The 19,553-nt window shown below is 37.7% G+C and overlaps 1 protein-coding gene across 1 annotated transcript in view; it reads right to left on the bottom strand.

Moving 5' to 3' along the window:
* LOC106131018 (uncharacterized) overlaps positions 1-19,553 on the bottom strand; it is a 66,603-nt gene that overhangs the window by 17,677 nt on the left and 29,373 nt on the right. The window contains exons 3-11 of the mRNA XM_060952907.1: positions 14,044-15,097; positions 13,536-13,666; positions 12,917-13,116; positions 12,209-12,363; positions 8,462-8,670; positions 7,389-7,616; positions 6,428-6,676; positions 3,331-3,488; positions 2,575-2,861 (exon numbers count right to left, since the gene is read on the bottom strand). Coding sequence (XP_060808890.1) covers positions 2,575-2,861; positions 3,331-3,488; positions 6,428-6,676; positions 7,389-7,616; positions 8,462-8,670; positions 12,209-12,363; positions 12,917-13,116; positions 13,536-13,666; positions 14,044-15,097 — 2,671 coding nt within the window. The remainder of the gene's footprint in view (positions 1-2,574; positions 2,862-3,330; positions 3,489-6,427; positions 6,677-7,388; positions 7,617-8,461; positions 8,671-12,208; positions 12,364-12,916; positions 13,117-13,535; positions 13,667-14,043; positions 15,098-19,553) is intronic.

Genomic DNA, 19,553 nt, shown 5'->3' with positions numbered 1-19,553 from the left:
CCTTGACAATGAAAAGGTTCTTCCTCAGTGTCGACTCTATCTTTTTACTAAATTTTATCAAAATATGCACACCGCGCTGAAGACGCGTTATGGACAATGACCTACTTCTTACTGATATTGTAACTTTCCATTTTACTCAACTGTTCAATGATAAAGACTCATCTTTGTATTTTGAGATATACATACATATAGCCACGTCTATATCCCTTGCGGGGTAGACAGAGTCAAAAGTCCTGAGCGGACTGATAGGCCACGTTCAGCTATTTGGATTTAAGATAGAATTGAGATTCGAATAGTGACAGGTAGTTAGCCCATCGCCTATTAAAAATTAAAAAAGAATCTCTAGTTTGTAAACCTATACCTTAGTCGCCTTTTACGACATCCATGGAAAAGAGATGGAGTGGTCCTATTCTTTTTTGTTTTGGTGCCGGCAACCACACAGCACATTGAGATATACATACATGAATACATAAAATCGCGCCTCTTTCCCGGAGGGGTAGGCAGAGACTACCACTTTCCACTTGCCACGATCTCTGCATACTTCGTTCGCTTCATCCACATTCATATCTACATTCGGGTACTTTTGACCTGACCTATTTTGAGATATTTATATATATATACATATAGCCACGTCTGTATCCCTTGCGGGGTAGACAGAGCCAATAGTCTTGAAAAGAATTAAATGCCACGTTCAGCTGTATGGATTTATGATGGAATCGAGAATCAAATAGTGACAGGTTGCTAGCCTATCGCTTAAAAGGAGAATCCCAAGTTAATAAGCTTATCCTTTAGTCGACATCCATGGGAATATGTTGAAGTGTTGCTATTATTTTTTCTTACTAGCTGTGCCCGCGACTTTGTCCGCGTGGAATAGTTATATTGGGCATCTTTGAAGCCCTCAAGGATGAATAATTTACCCCGATTTTTTTCACATATTCCATTATTTCTTCGCTACTAATAGTTGCAGTGTGATGTTATATAGCCTAAAGCCTTCCTCGATAAATGGTCAATTCGACGCAAAAATAATTATTTTTCAATTCGAACCTGTAGTTCCTGATATTAGCGCGTTCAAACAAACAAACTCTTCAGCTTTTTAATATTAGTATAGATTGGTGCTGGGAACTAATATAGACGTGCGTGGCTATATGTACGTATGGTTAACATATATGTCCCAACAATGAACATAATGATTTCGTCATTATAATATATCATTTAACCACATAACACCTCACATTTTTGTCATGCAAGTGAAAATTGAACGGGTTTCAACAAGCGAAAACAACACCTATCTTTTCAAGATAAGGGTCAAATTTCAATCAAAACGGCAACCAATTAGCGCCGTGTTTGATTCTAAAATTTTTGAAAAATCAATGTTTGTTTGAATAATTTGTAACTTGTGAAACTATTGTTTGAAATAGGCTCTTAGCTATGATACTTTCTAATAATGCCTTTATTTAGCACTAGCTGTGCCCGCGACTTCGTCCGCGTGAAACCATATGTTGTGAAACCATAAAATATTATAAGTGATGTTGAAATGACCAATAATAAAGAAAAATTTTTTTTTATTAAAATTTGTATATTCGAGTACAACTTTTGTTTAACCTGTCACTATTTGAATCTCAAGTATTGGCTCTGTCTACACCGTAAGATATAAATACATGATTAAATGTACATGTAAAAACAATTCAGTCACGCGACCAAAAACATAATTCTGTTGTTCAATACTAAATTGCATGAACAACAAATCCTTATTCTTAAGAGATTATCATTAAAAAAAATCACAGATCATTTGCTGAATAAGGCCGGAACATACATAATGTATCGGCCAAAACATATGGTCGGATTTGACACGGGTATTCGGCTTAACCTTCAGCCAAAAAAAGGAAGGTGTTACGAATTGAAATTTTCGTAATTGTATAATACACAGTCATCATAAAGGCGTAGGCTGTGTTCCTGAAAACCCTGGGTCAACCTGTGACCATGGTTTAGGAGCGGGTAAGTTAATTACCATGCTTTTGACCTCCGTGACCTTGTAAACAGAGAATCCTTATTCCCTAAGCCGCCTTTCACGGCATTTTTTTTCTTTTAGGTAACTTTTTTATATGTACTTTTCTCTAAAATTAAGTATAAATTTTTTATTCACTCAATTTTAAGGCAATTATCATTCATTCAATAACATTTTGCGTTTTATTCTGTTCCTGTGGGAGTTGTAGGCAGAGATTACATATTTCCACTTGCCACGATCTCTGCATACTTCCTTCTTCATTCTTCATCTACATTCATGTTCGAAAGTTCGAAAAATTTGGAATTAATAATAAATAATAAATAAATAAATATATACGGGACAAATTACACTGATTAAGTTCGAGACTTGTGTTACGCGATACTAACTCAACGATACTATATTTTATAATAAACACTTATATAGATAAACATCCAAGAGCCAGGCCAATCAGAGAAAGTTCATTTCTCATCATGCCCTGGCCGGGATTCGAACCCGGGACCTCCGGTGTCACAGACAAGCGTACTACCGCTGCGCCACAGAGGCCGTCTTAATAAATTTGGTAAACTAACCTTGCAACACTTGCTTGCCCCATCCCGTCACGACACACTCTCCAGCGCCATTGTAAAAAGCGTCCACAGTGTCCCTCGCTCCAGGCAGGCAGATGGGGTAGATGTTGTTGGCCAGCCTCAGGTTCTCATCCAAAACCAGGATAGCAGCATCATACTCCAGGCTTCCACGTTTGTAATACGGATGGCGGAGTATATGTTTGACTCCGACGATTTGGAAAGGCAGCGGCTCATCATCAATTCCGAGTTTCCATTCACCACCTTTAACCTTCAGCACGTTGGCTGTGAGGCTGAAAGGAATGGTTCATACATATAGTCTAGTCTATATTCCTTGCGGGGTAGACGGAGCTAACAGTCTTGGAAAGACTGGCAGGCCACGTTCAGCTGTTTGGCTTTATGATAGAATCGAGATTCAAATAGTGACAGGTTGCTAGCCCATCGCCTAAAAGAAGAATCCCAAGTTTACAAGCCTATCCCTCAGTCGCCTTTAACGAAATCCATGGGAACAAGATGGAGTGGTCCTATTCTTTTTTTTTATTAATGCCGGGAACCACACGGCACAAATAAATAGAAAAATAGAAGAAGACTACTTACACCAAAATAGAAGAATATAAGAAGATTACTTACACCAAAATAGAAGAATATAAGAAGACTACTTACACCAAAATAGAAGAATATAAGAAGACTACTTACACCAAAATAGAAGAATATAAGAGGACTACTTACACCAAAATAGAAGAATATAAGATAACTACATACCCATCAACACATGCGGCCGAGGTGACCACTACATCAGGCCTGGTGATGACTCCACCGCACAGGAGACTCTTGTTGGTCTGAAGCAGCACCATGGCTTGCCAGGGGACCTCAGCGAAGTCTACCTCCAGCTCGTTGCGGTTCCCGTATGGGTTTTGGGGCTATTGACAATAGAGTGTGTGAGGATGAATTGAAATGTCACGAATTTAAAATTTTTTTCGTTTTTTTTTTATATAGATACTTGTGCCGTGTGGTTCCCGGTACCTATACAAAAAAAGAATGAGACCACTACATTTTTTTCCCATGGATGTTGTAAAAGGCGACTAAGGGATAGGCTTACGAACTTGAGATTCTTTTTTTAGACGATGGGCTAGCAACCTGTCACTATTTGAATCTCAATTCTATCGTTAAGCCAAATAGCTGAACTTGGCCATTCAGTATTTTCAAGACTGTTGGCTCTGCCTACCCCACAATGGATATAGACGTGATCATATGTATGTATGTATACTTTTACTAAAAAAATTTGTTTATTTTGTTTTTTCATCTGGAAAGTATTTAAAAAGATAGTAAATTCCGTTTAGTTTTAATGTAAATAAAAAGTTGCATATTTTTTTTTACAAACGTTCATTTCTGTTTAAACCCAGTAATCAATCTTGACATTTAAATGCTTTTAAAATGGAATTAAAATAAAAATATAATTAAAATCTTATCGTAGCCGGTACAAACATTTATTACCTCATATTTGTGTAAAAATGACCTTTTGAAGTGATGAAATGTCAATTGTGAATCGGTTGGATTATAATTAATAGTTAATGTGAAACGACCTCTATGGCTTAGTGGTTTACAACGATATTGCAAAGGTCCTGGGTTCGAAGTTTTGTTGTTTTTATGACCTGCTCCTAATCTGTTTTCAAATTCTTAATTGATACTTGACAGAGTGGCCGTGGTCATTAGTGGTCGTGGAAGTGGACGCGATTGGGACTGCAGTGTAGTTTGTTCCGCCGCTTCTTCTACACATTGCGCGCTTTGGAAACGGTAGTAGTTATAATTAGATTTAAGTGATGTGAATTCAATATGTGATAACTTGTATCCAATTTTGAAAATAAAACTATTCTATTCTTTTGAAAAAAAATGTTTGAAATTATTTTTAGGTTAGGTAAAGATGGGAACGTAGTTTTTAGTTTAAATATGCTAACTAATTTATGATGTTTAAATACTTATCATTTAAAATGTAATGTGCTTTTTAAAAGAAAAATATATAAATTTTAAATGTGCTGGCATACTCACGTAAATACATATAAGGAAGTAATGAAATATATTTTCATACATAGTTGAATTAAAATAAAATGACAACTATATATGTAACTATTCTCCATAACTTATGACTTCAAAACTTATAAAATTAGTTATGGCCATAAAATATATATATATAAATATATACTATACAAGCCGTAGCCGGGATTTCGCTGCCGTGGAAATTCACAGAAAAATGGCTTGTGTTTGACCTCGGAATTATTGATTAATATAATTATAATCTTACAGAATTTTATCAAAATCCGCTTTAACAGTAAAAGCTTTACACAAAGACGGACAGTTTTTTCTATTTATGTAGGTTTGTAACTACATAAATCGAAATTGGCTAAGTTAACTTTTTGTACAAAGATAGGATAGAAATTTGCTTCGAAGAGATATAGCCTAAAGCCTTCCTCAATAAATGGTCTATTCAACACGAAAAGATTTTTCAATTCGAACCAGTAGTTCCTGAGATTAGCGTTCAAACAAACAAACTCTTCAGCTTTATAATATTGGTATAGATATAGAATCATTTACATAATGATTAAATGAAACAAATGACACGTGATCGACATGAAGTGAACAATAAAGTAAGATTTTATTATCATTATTATTTTATTACATAAATTTAACGACATTATTAGAAACTTGATTATTATCGCGTATGGAAATAACATAGGTCACTTGTTTATAACTGGCAATCCGCTTTATTTATCATCCTGTCGATGACTAAAACTCTTAGACGGAATAGGTTAGAAAAATATAACTTAGCCAATTATGCGAAGTACAAATTATGCAAAATCTATCAAGAGTAAAAAACAATATAATGTTATGTTAAACTTTCCTTTTTTTTAAAGCGACAAAGTGATAAAATTCAAAACTTTTATTCATTATTATAGGATACTTCGACATCACTTAATAATTGTCATATCGTTTGGTTTCACAACATTGGTTGACGTCAAATAAATTACATAAAACTAAGTTTACTGCCGCTTCCAAGGCGTCAGTGCAGAAGAAGGTAACACTGCTGAATTTACTTCAACAATGTCAACTTTACAACTATGCAAACTTAGAAATGTGGACGAGAGAATACATTGTTATGATTAATGGAGTTTGAATAATAAAAAAAATTATGGATTGTCAATTTTAAATAGATTTATGCACTGAATTTTGATTAAGGTTAAAATCAAACTACAATTCTTTATGAGGCTGATAGGTTTATAAACTTGGGATTCCTCTTGAAGGCGATGGGCCAGCAACCTGTCACTATTTGAATCTCAATTCCATCATTAAGCCAAACAGCTGAGCGGGGCCTATCAGCCTTTTTAAGTGTGTTAGCTCTGTCTACCCCGCACGGGATATAACCGTGATTATATTTATGTATGTGGGATTACTCAGTTAGATTTAGCAAAACCAAATATTTTCCTTCAATTTCTTTAAAAGGTTTTTTCATCTTACAAACTTCAATTTCAAAAATGACACTGCTTGTCATTTTACGTCATTATTTCTTTTAAAATTAAAGTTGCCAGTGCTTAGCAATAACTAAAAATAACGAAACAACTTAAATAAAAAAATAAACGTTCACAACTCACATGTATGTATGTTAAAAATTGTAAATATTACATACATACATACATTAAAATCACGCGGAGGGGTAGGCATAGACAACCTCTTTCCACTTGCCACGACCTCTGCATACTTCCTTCGCCTCATCCACATTCATCATAACATCATTGTACCATTTGTTAATTTTGTATCCACATTTATAATTATAAAGCATAAAAAAAAAAAAAAAAACAAAACTCACGTTCATAAGTCCACACTGCCCGCCAGCCGCATACTGAGACAGGAATACCCTGTATATATTTTCTGAATATTGGCTCTGACTTTCCACGTCGTAGCGGGACCCCTGGCTCACTACAGCCCCGGAGCCCTGAGACACACCCTGGCCGGAGCCGCTGATGAAGCCCTGGCCCAGGCCGATTTCTAGACCTTTTTGCGTCTGACCCTGTATCTGATTTTGGCCGGAAGACTGGAATGAGTTGACTTGATTTGACTGTTAGGGAAAAAAAAATATTATTATTATATACATGTATAAATAATTCCGTTGCCGTGTGGTTCTTGGCATTTTAAAGTAGGACCGCTCGATCTCTTTAACAAAGATGTTGTTAAAGGCGTGTTTATTGAACTCACAAAATATAGGTACATACACATTTCTTGAAATATGAGTAAGAGAACAATTTGTAGGCGTCGTGAAGAAAACTGCAGTATAAGCTTTGTAAATTGTACTGTATTATCTCAACACTTTTATGTAGGATATTAACACTTTTACAATATGCACTGATGAACTAACTATTCAAATTAAAAGGACTTTAAATAATTATAAACAATAGTTTGAAGCAAACAATTTACACGATCTTAAATTCAGTTTGGCGCTAATAATCCGTTTTTTTGTTCCTTTTTTTTAATTTAATTTGTTTTCCAGCCAGTGTTGCGTTTTATTTAACTGCCTGTTTGACCAAGGCGAGTAAGGGATAGGCTAATAAACTTGGGATTCTTCTTTGAGAGGATGGGCTAGTAACCTGTCATTGAATCTCAATTCAATGAATCATGCAGCCCAACGTGGCCTTAGAGTCTTATCTAGGCAGTTGGCTCTGTCTACCCCGCAAGGGTAAAAGACGTGCTCGTATGTGTGTAACAAGTTTGATTTATTTACCATTGAAATTTTGCTTTGTGGGCTAATAAAAATAGGAGTCATAAAAACTTACCTGACTAGTGAATTCACTGACTCTCTGACCGCTCCCTTGACTGACCAAGGCTCCCTGACCTTGGCTGAAACCTTGGCCTTGTCCTTGGCTGACCAACGACCCTTGACCTTGGCTAACTAATGCTCCCTGACCCTGGTTGAACCCTTGACCTTGCCCTTGGCTGAAGGCTTGACCTTGATTGAATCCTGTTCCTTGACCTTGTCCAGTTATTACAACTTCTTTTGTACTCTGTTGAAGAATCAAACCCTTTTTGAGTCGACGGTTTACTGGTAGACATTACTTTTATCCTACTAATATTATAAATGCGAAAGTTTGTGAGTATGTCAAGATGTCATATGGATGTTTGTTACTCTTTCACGCAAAAACTACTGAACTGATTACGATGAAATTTGGTATGTAGGTAGCTGAAGACCAGAATATCATATAGGCTACTTTTATCCCGGAGTTCCCGCGGGATTGATAGGGTTTTCATGCGGACGAAGTCACGGGCGGCCTCTAACTGAAAATTCTTCTTTTAAGCGATGGGCTAGCAACCTGTCACTATTTTATTCTCAATTTTACCATTAGGCCAAACAGCTGAACGTGGCTTATCAGTTTTTTTAAGACTGTTGGCTCTGTCTACGCCGCATGGGGTATAGACATGAATATATGTATGTATGTTTGTTACAATCTAATATGCTAAATAAAATATAATGTCTTTCTTTCTAGATACATATGTACATAAATACATAAAATCACGCCTCTTTCCTGGAGGGGTAGGCAGAGACTACCTCTTTCCACTTGCCTCGATCGCTGCATACTTCCTTCATTCACATTCATAACTCTCTTCATGCAAGCTTGGCGGTTTTGAGTGCTCTTGACCTGACCCTTTACCAGGACGTCCTTAATTTGATCAAGATACGTTCGTCTAGGTCTTCCCACTCCGACCTTTCCCTCCGCACTCTCCTTGTATGTCTGCTTAGTCAACCTGCTTTCATTCATCCTCTCCATATGACCAAACCATCTTAACATACCCTTATATAACTATTCCTGTAACTACATCTTCTTTCTAGATAAAAGTAAAAATAAAATACCTGACTAGAAAACTCATTGATCCTCTGACCGCCTCCTCCAGTTGCGAAACTGCCCTGACCTTGGTTGAAACCTTGACCCTGGCCGAACGCGACCCCCTGACCTTGACCCTGGCCGAACGCTACCCCCTGACCTTGACCCGTGATGACCTCTCCCGTCTTCCTGTTCTGGTTCTGATTGAACTGGGTTGTAGTGGTTGATATTTGGGACCCTGAGGTAAAGAAGATAAGATTTTAATACAACATACGTATAATCCCGTTTACATCCCTTGCGGGGTAGGCAGAGCCAACAGTCTTGAAAATACTGAAAGGCCACGTTCAGCTGTTTGGCTTACTGATAGAATCGAGATTGATATAAAGTGACAGGATGCTTGCCCGTCGCCTAAAAAAAGAATCCCAAGTTTATAAGCCTATCTCTTAGTCGCCATTACGACTTCCATGGGTAAGAGATGGAGTGGTCCTATTCTTTTTTCTATTGGTGCCGGGAACCGCACGGCACATTTTAATTTTAATAAATAAATATCCTCATCTTCCTCCTGGCTTTAGTCCCGGTTGCATCCTCACCACTCTGGAGAAGAGTCCGGGGTGTGTTTTTGACCATGGATGAGTCAGATTTATACATAAAGCGATTCTGACCTCCGCAACCTTTGCAGGTAAACCTAACTAATTGAATTAATCATGGTTTCCAGAATATGCAGTTTTTTTACAACATATTCTCTCATTGTAAAAGCGTCGTCGGTTAGCACTTAAACTAATGTACGTAACTTCGATAACAGTCATTGGTACGGTCGCGTTCATAATTGCAGTCATAGTTCGCAAAACTTTATAGCTTGCACCGCTGCTATCACTCACACATTCACACAAATAACACAATAAACAACAAGCGGTAAAGCGTTGGGTAACACGCCATTAAGAAGAGGGTAGTGTAAAAAGTCGACCGCGCAGCGGCCGTCATCCGCTAATCAACACAGCGACACGCCACATAGCGGAGATCCATGGTGGAACAGTACGAAAATAATGGCTTCATACCGACCAGAATATTTGCGGAACAGTTCGACACATCAGTGGTTACTGTTCGTCGAGTTTGCACCGTGAGGGACTACACCACAGACAGCCAGCAAGAAAGCCGTATTTATCCGAAATAAATAGGCAAAAACGTTTAGAATTTGCTCGGCCGTATTTGGATTTTGACTGGAAAAAAGCGATATTTACGGACGAAAAGTTCGTTTACGTCATCGCAACACGGTAGGCTTCATTTATGGCGAAGAAATGCAACTCGGTATGAAGAAAAAAATATGGAGTCTGGACGCATATCTGTAAATATGTGGGGCTGGATGAGTGCTGCTGGACCTGGGGAACAGATGTGGATAGCAGGACGCGCTACAGCTGCTCATTATGTGCAAGTGCTGGAAGAAACCATGTTACCAACTGTGCGGTGTATTTATCCGATTGATGATATACCAACAATATCATTTGTGCAAGACAACCGCCCTGTGCATCGAGTCCATATAGTGCGTGAAAGGTTCTGCCAGTTTATATTAAAACTACTAATTACTTAGATAGTATTTTAAGGACAGCTTCAATATCTTTTCTTTATGAAAACGAATAATTAAGCTGTAACCTTAATAACAGGAGATAAGTAGATGTTACAATTAGTGCAATATGCTGTATGTATAGCTTTATTAATCATCAATATGTAAACAAAACTATAGGTAAACTATTTCAATAAAATTTACTAATTTTAATTATTGAATGTTTTATTTTGCTCCCTCTTGTTTAATATTTCTTGCTGATTTCCGTGTTTGAAACACGGGTATTGTAATTCTTAGATATCAGTTAGTTAGTTAGTCAGTCAGTTACTTAGTTCAAATGGCACCTTGAAGCATTAAAAATTGTCAGTAACACTATTTTTTTTTAAATAGACAAAAAAAATCCTTGAATAACTTCGGAATCCAAGTAACGCTAGTAACTAGAACAAGCGAGTGTGAGCAAGCGAGATTATCTAATATATCTTAGATCTCACTTGCTCACACGAAGTAATAAAATTGCTAGTCAATAACTTTCAAAGGAACCACTACCTATGTTAGGGTCGTGTGCAGAAAAATTTTCAACCTCATTGAAATGACATAAGTCTGGCAGTCGCAGGCTTCCCTCTATAGGCAAATCTTATGCAAATAATGAGAGACGACGATATCTCGATCGACAATTATCGGGCCCAGTTCGGCAATCGTTGATTACCGTCTCTTTCTGTTTTGTTATGTTATATGTCATAGAATAATAAACTGTTTTACTTAGTAATCATTGGTTTTAAAGACCGTATTCATTTGATGGAAAATTTATTCTTTTTAAATATGCATGTGTGTGTGTGTCTAGTGGAACCACAGTGCACGCTATTTTAACCCGTAAGAATTTTAAAACTATGACTGCAGATATGAACGCGATCGTACATGGCCGAAGTGAAATTTGAACTAAAACTTGTCATAAAATACAAGAAAATTAATTTAAAAAATACAAATGTTGGACTTCTTTTAGTATTTGGATCCTTGAAAACAAGTATTACCCAACATCACTATTAATATCTTAATCAAACAAATTAATTAGTGTGAATTTTCTCAGCTGATTGCAAATTTACAACCGTTACGTTATTTGACAAATTTGCTAAGCAAACGCAAGATTTTCTTCCACGAATTTGACCTAAGGTTAAAATGATTTAAAAATGTATGTGTTAGTTGTGAAACATAAAACCCATATTACAGGTTTCTACAAAGTAAATGATCATTAGATAGATTCAATTTACATAATGAGTCAGTGGTCGAATTTGTAAGATGTCCGGTCAAAATGCTTGATGCTCTTAAAGGGCACAGGTTCAGATCCCACCACGGCCATGTAATAATGACTATTTACGATGGTATGTATATTAGTAGATGTAGTTACAGGAATTGAGAAGGGTATGTTAAGATGGTTTGGTCATGTGGAGAGGATTAATGAAAACAGGTTGACTAAGCAGACATACAAGGAGAGTGTGGAGGGAAAGGTCGGAGTGGAAAGACCTAGATGAACGTATCTTGATCAAATTAAGGACGTCCTGATAAAGGCTGACCCTTTATCAGGACGTCAAGAGTACCCGAAACCGCCGAGCTTGCATGAAGAGAGTTAATATGAATGTGGACGAAGCGAAGGAAGTATGCAGAGATCGTGGCAAGTGGAAAGAGGTAGTCTCTGCCTACTCCTCCGGGAAAGAGGGGTGGAGGGGAGGGATTTTATGTACGTATGTATGTATGTATATTAGTTTGGATAATATCCTATAGATTAGTATTTGGTAATAATCTGCTATAACAGTTAGGGAAAACATCGTGAGGAAACGTGCACATTCAGGCAACTGGATGTGTAACCATGATCGATCCAATAAATAAATAAAAAAATACGGGACAGAATCTCGAAGTAAGTTCGAGACTTGTGTCACGAGATACTAATAAAATAATATGGGACTGGTTCCCTTGCAGAAGTTGCGGAGGTCGGATGTGTAAAATCCTGATATCCAATCCATTCATGGGTCCATGGTCAAAGGCATACCCCGTGCTCCTCTATAGAGTGGTGAGGATGCAACCAGGACTAAAGCCAGGAGTAAGAAGACAGGTTGCTAGCCCATCGCCTAAAGGAAGAATCTCAAGTTTAATGTGCTAGCAACCTGTCACTATTTGAATCTCAATGTGCCTTTCTTATAGAGCGAGAGAGTCACATAAAACAGACCTTGAGTTTGTTGGGTTCCAAATCCAAATTGTCCAACTTGTCCTGTACCAGCCACTCCGAACTGACCCTGGGCTCCAAACTTGTTTGACGCCGATCCAGCGAACCCTGGGGTCACTTGGTTAGGTCCGAAAGGTGATACGGTTGGTTTTGGCTCCCTAGAACAAAAAAAAATTATGAGAAACAAGCTGATGATGATGATGATGATGCCACGCTGTATCAGGTTCCTCCGTTTTTTTCAAATACAGAAGTTTATACAGAAGAAAGAATTCTCTGCTGGGTCATTGTTTCTTTTATGTACACCCTGAGGTCCTGTTTAGAGAGGACACAAGTGAAAATTAAATCTGAAGGATTGGATATGTCTATTAAATCTGGCAAATATAAAAATATTCCGCAAAATTGCATCTGAGTTTTTTAAAACACAGTTATACGCCAATTGGAATTTGATGGAATTTATTTAAGAGAAGAAGACAGGATCTAAGACAAGACAACAACAGGTTGTATGAAAAACCCTCTTTTTTCCTTTTAAGCCTTGGTCAATCAGATATCTAGTGGAAGCCTACTTATCCCAATTTGGGCAGTTATAAACCTATTGCTGCTATTCTCTTGATGTCGATTCCGGCGTTCCCTCTCAGCGCTTGTTTCAAACGTATTAAATATATCTGCTTACAGGAAAGTTTCAAAGAAATTGCATCCCCGACAAAAACTTACCTGGAGGCAGTCTGTGTAATCCCGCCAGAGATGGGTGGCCTTCCAGTCACCTGCCTGTCCTTGGTTGGGTTATATTTGCCGTCGTCTCCTCCGAAAACACCGCTAACCCACTTCCCGATCAGGTTGGTGGGCCAAGGGTCTGAATAGTTGGGGTCCCTGCAGCATTTCCCGATGCGGCCAGTTTCTAGGTCTTTGCAGTCCTGTGGGAGATGTTATTATTATGGACAAATCTACGATAAGTTTTCTTCTTATTCAAGTTATATACCTATATTTTAATTTGGACATATTATGGGCTCTTTGGAAAAGATAATAAGGCGACAAAGTAAATAGGTGCATTTATCAAATGCAACAAAGTAAATCAAGATCTAATATCGGTAAGGTTCCGCTGTAAAAATACCGTGTATCAACATCCAAGACCCAGGTCAGTTAAGAAATTGTGAATTGTTACCTTCGTCTTTTTGTCTTTTCCAGTCGTAAGTTCGTAGCTGATTGATTATTCTCCCACTTTTACTTCCCCCACCCCCCTATTCATGCCCTAATGATGGACACCCCAGTAATATGTATTCATATAAAAAACACTCCAAACTAGAGAAAGGTAGACTATGACGGATATACTCACGGTAAGAGGAACACGGTAAGCCTCCTGGTCTCTGGATAGCACGACAGTGGTGTTGGACATGACGCCATCAGCGGTACAGTATTCAATAGGCGTGCATTTCAGAGCTGCCGCGCAACCGGCTGGGATGTCATCTATATAGACAAAAAAGTTTTGAACACTTTATATAAACAAAACGATTAATATAACTAGGAACTTAATTTTTAAACGTAGGAACCATTTTTCCTTAGTATCTTTTTCAGTGTCAGGTTCAAACCTACGTACTCACTGCTGGGTCAGTGACATTCTCTATGGATGAATATGATGATAGGCCTGACTAGATTCTATCATGGTTACATATTTTCTGTATGTGTCGAATTCTCTGCAATGATTTCCTTCACCGTAAATTAATTTGATAACTATTGTATACAACTCAGAAAAAAAAACATTCTTTCGGTTATGGGTCGGATGTCCAACCTATACCCTTTATCATTGCGAGTCAGTCATAAAAAAGATAATTTGAAATACTTACTGTTTTGAGGAACTGGCACAGTAGGTCTCGGCGTCACTCTGGTAACATCCAACAGCAAAGATCCATCTTCATACTGGTCTGGTGGCAAGTAGCCCGGCGCGGCAGTAGATGGAGGGGAAGGCGGCAAATAAGTCGGTTTTCCAGTCGTAGGCCTGGGTCTGGCGGTAGACGTGACCAAAACTGAAGCTTGGGTAGAACTGTCTACTGGAGGCAAGTAAGGAATGCCCGGTTTGAGACCGCTTCCGCTGGCACCTGGTCTGAAGACGCCAGCCGCTTCGCTGCCAGACGAGAATGAGTCGGTTTCGATGAAGTTCGACTGGCTCGTAGATTTGAACACTTCGTTGTTGAATCCATTCGTTGAACCAAAACGGTTCGGAGTAGGTGTCGAACTTGAGAAGCCGTTTCCGTTGAATTTGTTTGTGCTGGCGAAGGAACCTTGGCTTTCGAAGCCCGAAGCAGAAGAAGATGATCCTCTATTTGCTGAGCCTGAGTTTCCGAATGCAGATCCAGCGGCTGTTCCAGAAGCGGCCCCAGTGGTTCCAGAACCGAATTGGCCAGAGCTCGATGCGAATTTGCTGGTGCTAGTTCCAAATTGACCAGCGGCACCGAATTGGTTGGTACCAGCGTTGGCACCAAAACCGTTTTGTCCAGAGGCACCAAACGAACCAGAATTCTGACCTGTTGCTCCAAAATTGCCGTTATTTTGTCCAGAAGACGTGAAAGTGTTCTGTCTGTTAAAACTGGACGATTCGAAGGCTGATTGCGTTGATCCGAATCCAGCTCCTGACTGTCCTTGACCAGACTGGCCAGCTTGACCAGACTGCCCTGATTGGCTGGAACCAAAGCTGGATGAACCCTGGCCTGACTGCCCTGATTGGCTAGAACCAAAGCTTGAAGATCCTTGACCCGACTGGCCCGAGCTGGACGCGAAAAGACCTCCTTGACCCTGGAAGGTAGCCAGGCCAACACCAAGAGACTCTTGGCCAGCGGCTCCGTTGAGGTTGGACAGTTCAATTCTGCAGCAAATTTCAGTCTTAACGTTGCAGTACTGTTTCTGTAACAATGAGGAAATTTGTTGTTAATAAATCATACCTACAATTTATTTATTCACTAGCTGTGACCGCTACTTCGTCCGCGTGGAATAGTTATTTTGGGCATCATTGAAGGATGCCTTCAAGGATGAATAATTTAACCCGTTTTTTTTTTTATATTTTCCATGATTTCTTCGCTCCACATAGTTGCAGCGTGAGCCTAAAGCCTTCTCCGATAAATGGTCTATTCAACATAAAAAATAATTTTTCAATTCGAACCAGTTGTTCCTGAGATTAGCGTGTTCAAACAAACAAACAAACTCTTCAGCTTTATACGAGTAATATAAGTATAGATAGTATAGATTACAATATATAGAATTGAAAAGTATGTATATATATGCACACAGTATGGCGGGATCTTATTTATAATCAAAACTAAATCAATTTTGAAACAAAGATGAAACTTATCTATCTTTCATCTATATTATAATGTATATTGTTCGAGGAATCTGTGCGTGGGCTTATATATTGTTCTTCATTTCGTAATACGCATATAATTTGAGTATTTAAACACAATTTATTCTAAAACTTATAAACTGAAGCATTGAGTCTATTGTCCCGTGACAATAAGGCTAGCCTTAAAGGTTTAAAGGTGACATATCTAAACTATTAAATAATCTATGCTAGTTGAATTTGAAATGTCAGAAAATGCAAAGTAGAAATCTGTTATAAATGCACCAAATAAATAATTTTTATTTGGTCATTTATAGTCTGTTGCATTTTAACGTGGCTAAAGTGAATTAGTTCCAGGAGAGTACCTACAAGATATAAATAAATAATATAAATAAATAAATAAATATACGGGACAAATTACACAGATTGAGTTAGCCTCGAAGTAAGTTGAATCATCGACTATACATACATATAGTCACGTCTATATCCCTTGCGGGGTAAACAGAGCCAACAGTCCCGAAAAGACTGATAGGCTACGTTCAGCTTTTTGGCTTGATGATGGAATTAAGACCCAAATAGTGACAGGTTGCTAGCTCATCACCTAAAAGAACACAGTGCCACGTTCAACTGTATGGCTTAATGACGGAATTAAGATTTAAATCATAAAATATAAATATATATGCCGTATGGTTCCCGGCACCATACAAAAAAGAATAGGACCACTCCATCTCTTTCCCATGGAAGTCGTAAAAGGCGACTAAGGGATAGGCTTACAAACTTGGGATTCTTCTTTTAGAATTTGTCTGAAATAAACATTAGGCGATGGGCTACCAACCTGTCACTAATTGAATCTCAATTCTATCATTAAGCCAAATAAAGCTGAATGTGGCCATTCAGTCTTTTCAAAACTGTTGGCTCTGTCTACCCCGCAAGGGATATAGACGTGACCATATGTATGTATATTGTAATATGCATTACGAACAAATGTAATTTGTACAGACGCACAACGATAATACAAAAACATAATGTCAATGTAATATTTTTTTTTCGAAGCCACAAAATTATGATTTATCATTACAAACTGTTCATATTGACATTAATTGTCATTATTGATGACTGCCAAGATAAGATAGGTTGCAAAATTACAAGTACAGTCGCGGGGAACGGTGTTAGAAAATGTTTTCGTGTGAATAGATCAAATTCAAAAATTTAATTCATTATTATAGGTTACTTCATATAGCTTAATAATTGTCAAAACTTTTGGTTTCACAACATTGGTTGACGTCAAATAAATTACTTAAAAGTAAGTTTACTGCCGCTTCCAAGGCGTCAGTGCAGGAGAAGCGGTAACGAACTGCACTGCAGCATTTTCTTTAACAACATCAACTTCACAAATATCCAAATTTACAATAGAATGTGGACGAAAGAATACATTGTTCAGATTAATATTTATATGTTTCCTTTAACTTCTTCAACATGCCGTGTGGTTCCCGGCACCAATACAAAAAAGAATAGGAACACTCCATCTCTTTCCCATGGATGTCGTAATAGGCGACTAACGGATAGGCTTATAAACTTGGGATTCTTTTTTAAGCGATGGGTTATCAACCTGTCACTATTTGAATCTCAATTCTACCATTAAGCCAAATAGCTGAACGTGGCCATTCAGTCTTTTCAAGACTGTTGGCTCTGTCTACCCCCCAAGAGATATAGACGTGACCGTATGTATGTATTATAAATGCGGAAGTTTGTGAGTATGTCAGGATGTCAGTATGGATGTTTGTTACTCTTTCACGCAAAAACTACTGAACTGATCACGATGAAATTTGATATGTAGGTAGCTGAAGACCCAGAATAACATATAGGCTACTTTTTTATCCCGGAGTTCCCGCGGGATACATAGGGTTCCTATGCGGACGAAGTCGCGGACGGCCTCTAGTATAATAATAAATATAGATATACGGAACACTTCAAAGATGTTTGTTTACAAAAAATGCGTGGACATGATTCGAACTCGCGACCCTTGTAACAGGCACACTTGCGTACATTCGGGTCAAGCTACACTCATCACTCAATGCTGTAGTATATTTGCTTGCAGAAGTTTAATTATATTTTTCATACGTATACATACATTTTATGTATGTATATTTTTTATATAATATATTACATATTTTGATAGGCAGTGTATGGTTTCTTTTGTTTTGTACATAACGTAATAAATAATTACGTCTAAATACCTTGCGGTGTAGACAGAGCCGACAGTCATTAAAAGACTGAAAGGCCACGTTCAGCTGTTTGGCTTTATGATAAAATTGACATTCAAATAGTGACAGGTTGCTGGCCCATCGCCTAAAAGAAGAATCCCAAGTTTATAAGCCTATCTCTTAGTCGCCTCTTACGACATCCACGGCAAATGAGATGGAGTGGTCCTATTCTTTTTTATATTGGTGCCGGGAACCACACGGCGTAATGCTGCAGTGTAGTTTGTTCCGCCGCTTCTTCTACACATGCGCTTTGGAAGCGGTAGTAGTTATAATTAGATTTAAGTTATGTGACGTCAATAAGTGATACCTTGTATCCAATTTTGAAAATAAATCTATTCTATTCTATTCTATTCTAATAAATAATAATAAATTCAAACACTTTTGTCGACGACATTCCCAACACAATGTTAAATGAAATGTATGTCAACGTAACATCTTATCAACGCGATCGCACGTCAAAACGAGCTTAAAGCTCTTACAATTAAGCATATTTTCCAATACATCAAAGCTGATAAACTTTGAATATTGTTACATGAAGTATTTACCGACTGCGAAGAGGCGGGGTTGTGTTTTAAGATAAGGCAAGCGCTACTGTGCTGCCACTATAAATGTTGGTATGTATGTTTGTTTATTTCTCAATAATTCGCAATGTGGTTTGGTGATATATGCGTTTGCTTAGGACATCGGATAAGTGGGTTTGAATCTTATGATAATTTAAATATGTAATGGGCTTCGCTCCCGTGGGAATTATCTTTTTTTTTGTGAAATAATATCAAAATTCAATGATACATATACATACATACATATGTCATGTCATGTCTATATCCCTCTCGGGGCAGACAGAGCCAATAGTCTTGAAAAAACTGAATGGCCACGTTCAGCTATTTGGCTTAATGATAGAATTGAGCCCATCGCCTAAAAGGAGAGTCCCAAGTTTATAAGCCTATCCCTTATTCGCTTTTGACGAAGTGGTCCTATTTTTTTTATTGGTACCGGGAACCACACGGCACTCCATACGATAATCCTACTAATATTATAAATGCGAAAGTTTGTGAGTAGGTATGGCAGGATGTCAGTATGGATGTTTGTTGCTCTTCCACACAAAAACTACTGAACCGATTACGATGAAATTTTGTACGTAGGTAGCTAAAGACCCAGAAAAACATATAGGCTACTTTTTATCCCGGAGTTCCCGCGGGAATGATTCCACGCGGACGAAGTCGCGGGCGGCCATTAGTCTTAAATACAGGTCACCAACCGAAGTTGAATTATTTCTATGACAGATAAATAAATATGGCGCTTTAAACATATGTGTGTCGTAATAAGATTAATGTGCGTACTGATAAACATACACTGTTATAAATGATGGCTTTTGCATTAGATAAATTCACGAGGACAGCTTACATGAATGTGTTTTGTATTATTTTTTTATATTGTTGATATGTTATGTGATAGTACTGTCATCAAAGCAAAAGTATTTTGATTATCGGTTCAGTATTCCCAAAGATTGATATGTACTTACAAACATTTCACCTCTTTATAATCAATATATGTATATATACATATATGTATAATAATACAATAAATATCGAGTGTATCTGTATTAAATATACCTATTTCCAATTAGTATTCGTACCTATTGATATAATTATTTCTACATTCATTCATGTTTTTTAATGTAGACAATGTGCATTCGTCCACGATTTAGATATAAGAGATCTATATTTGTAAATTGACGTCCGATGAAAATGTTGCAGTGTAG

Source organism: Amyelois transitella, chromosome 30 (assembly GCF_032362555.1).
Source record: "Amyelois transitella isolate CPQ chromosome 30, ilAmyTran1.1, whole genome shotgun sequence".
Lineage (NCBI taxonomy): Eukaryota > Metazoa > Arthropoda > Insecta > Lepidoptera > Pyralidae > Amyelois > Amyelois transitella.
Note: the sequence above shows the minus strand (reverse complement) of the source record. Positions and strands in the feature narration are given on the sequence as shown.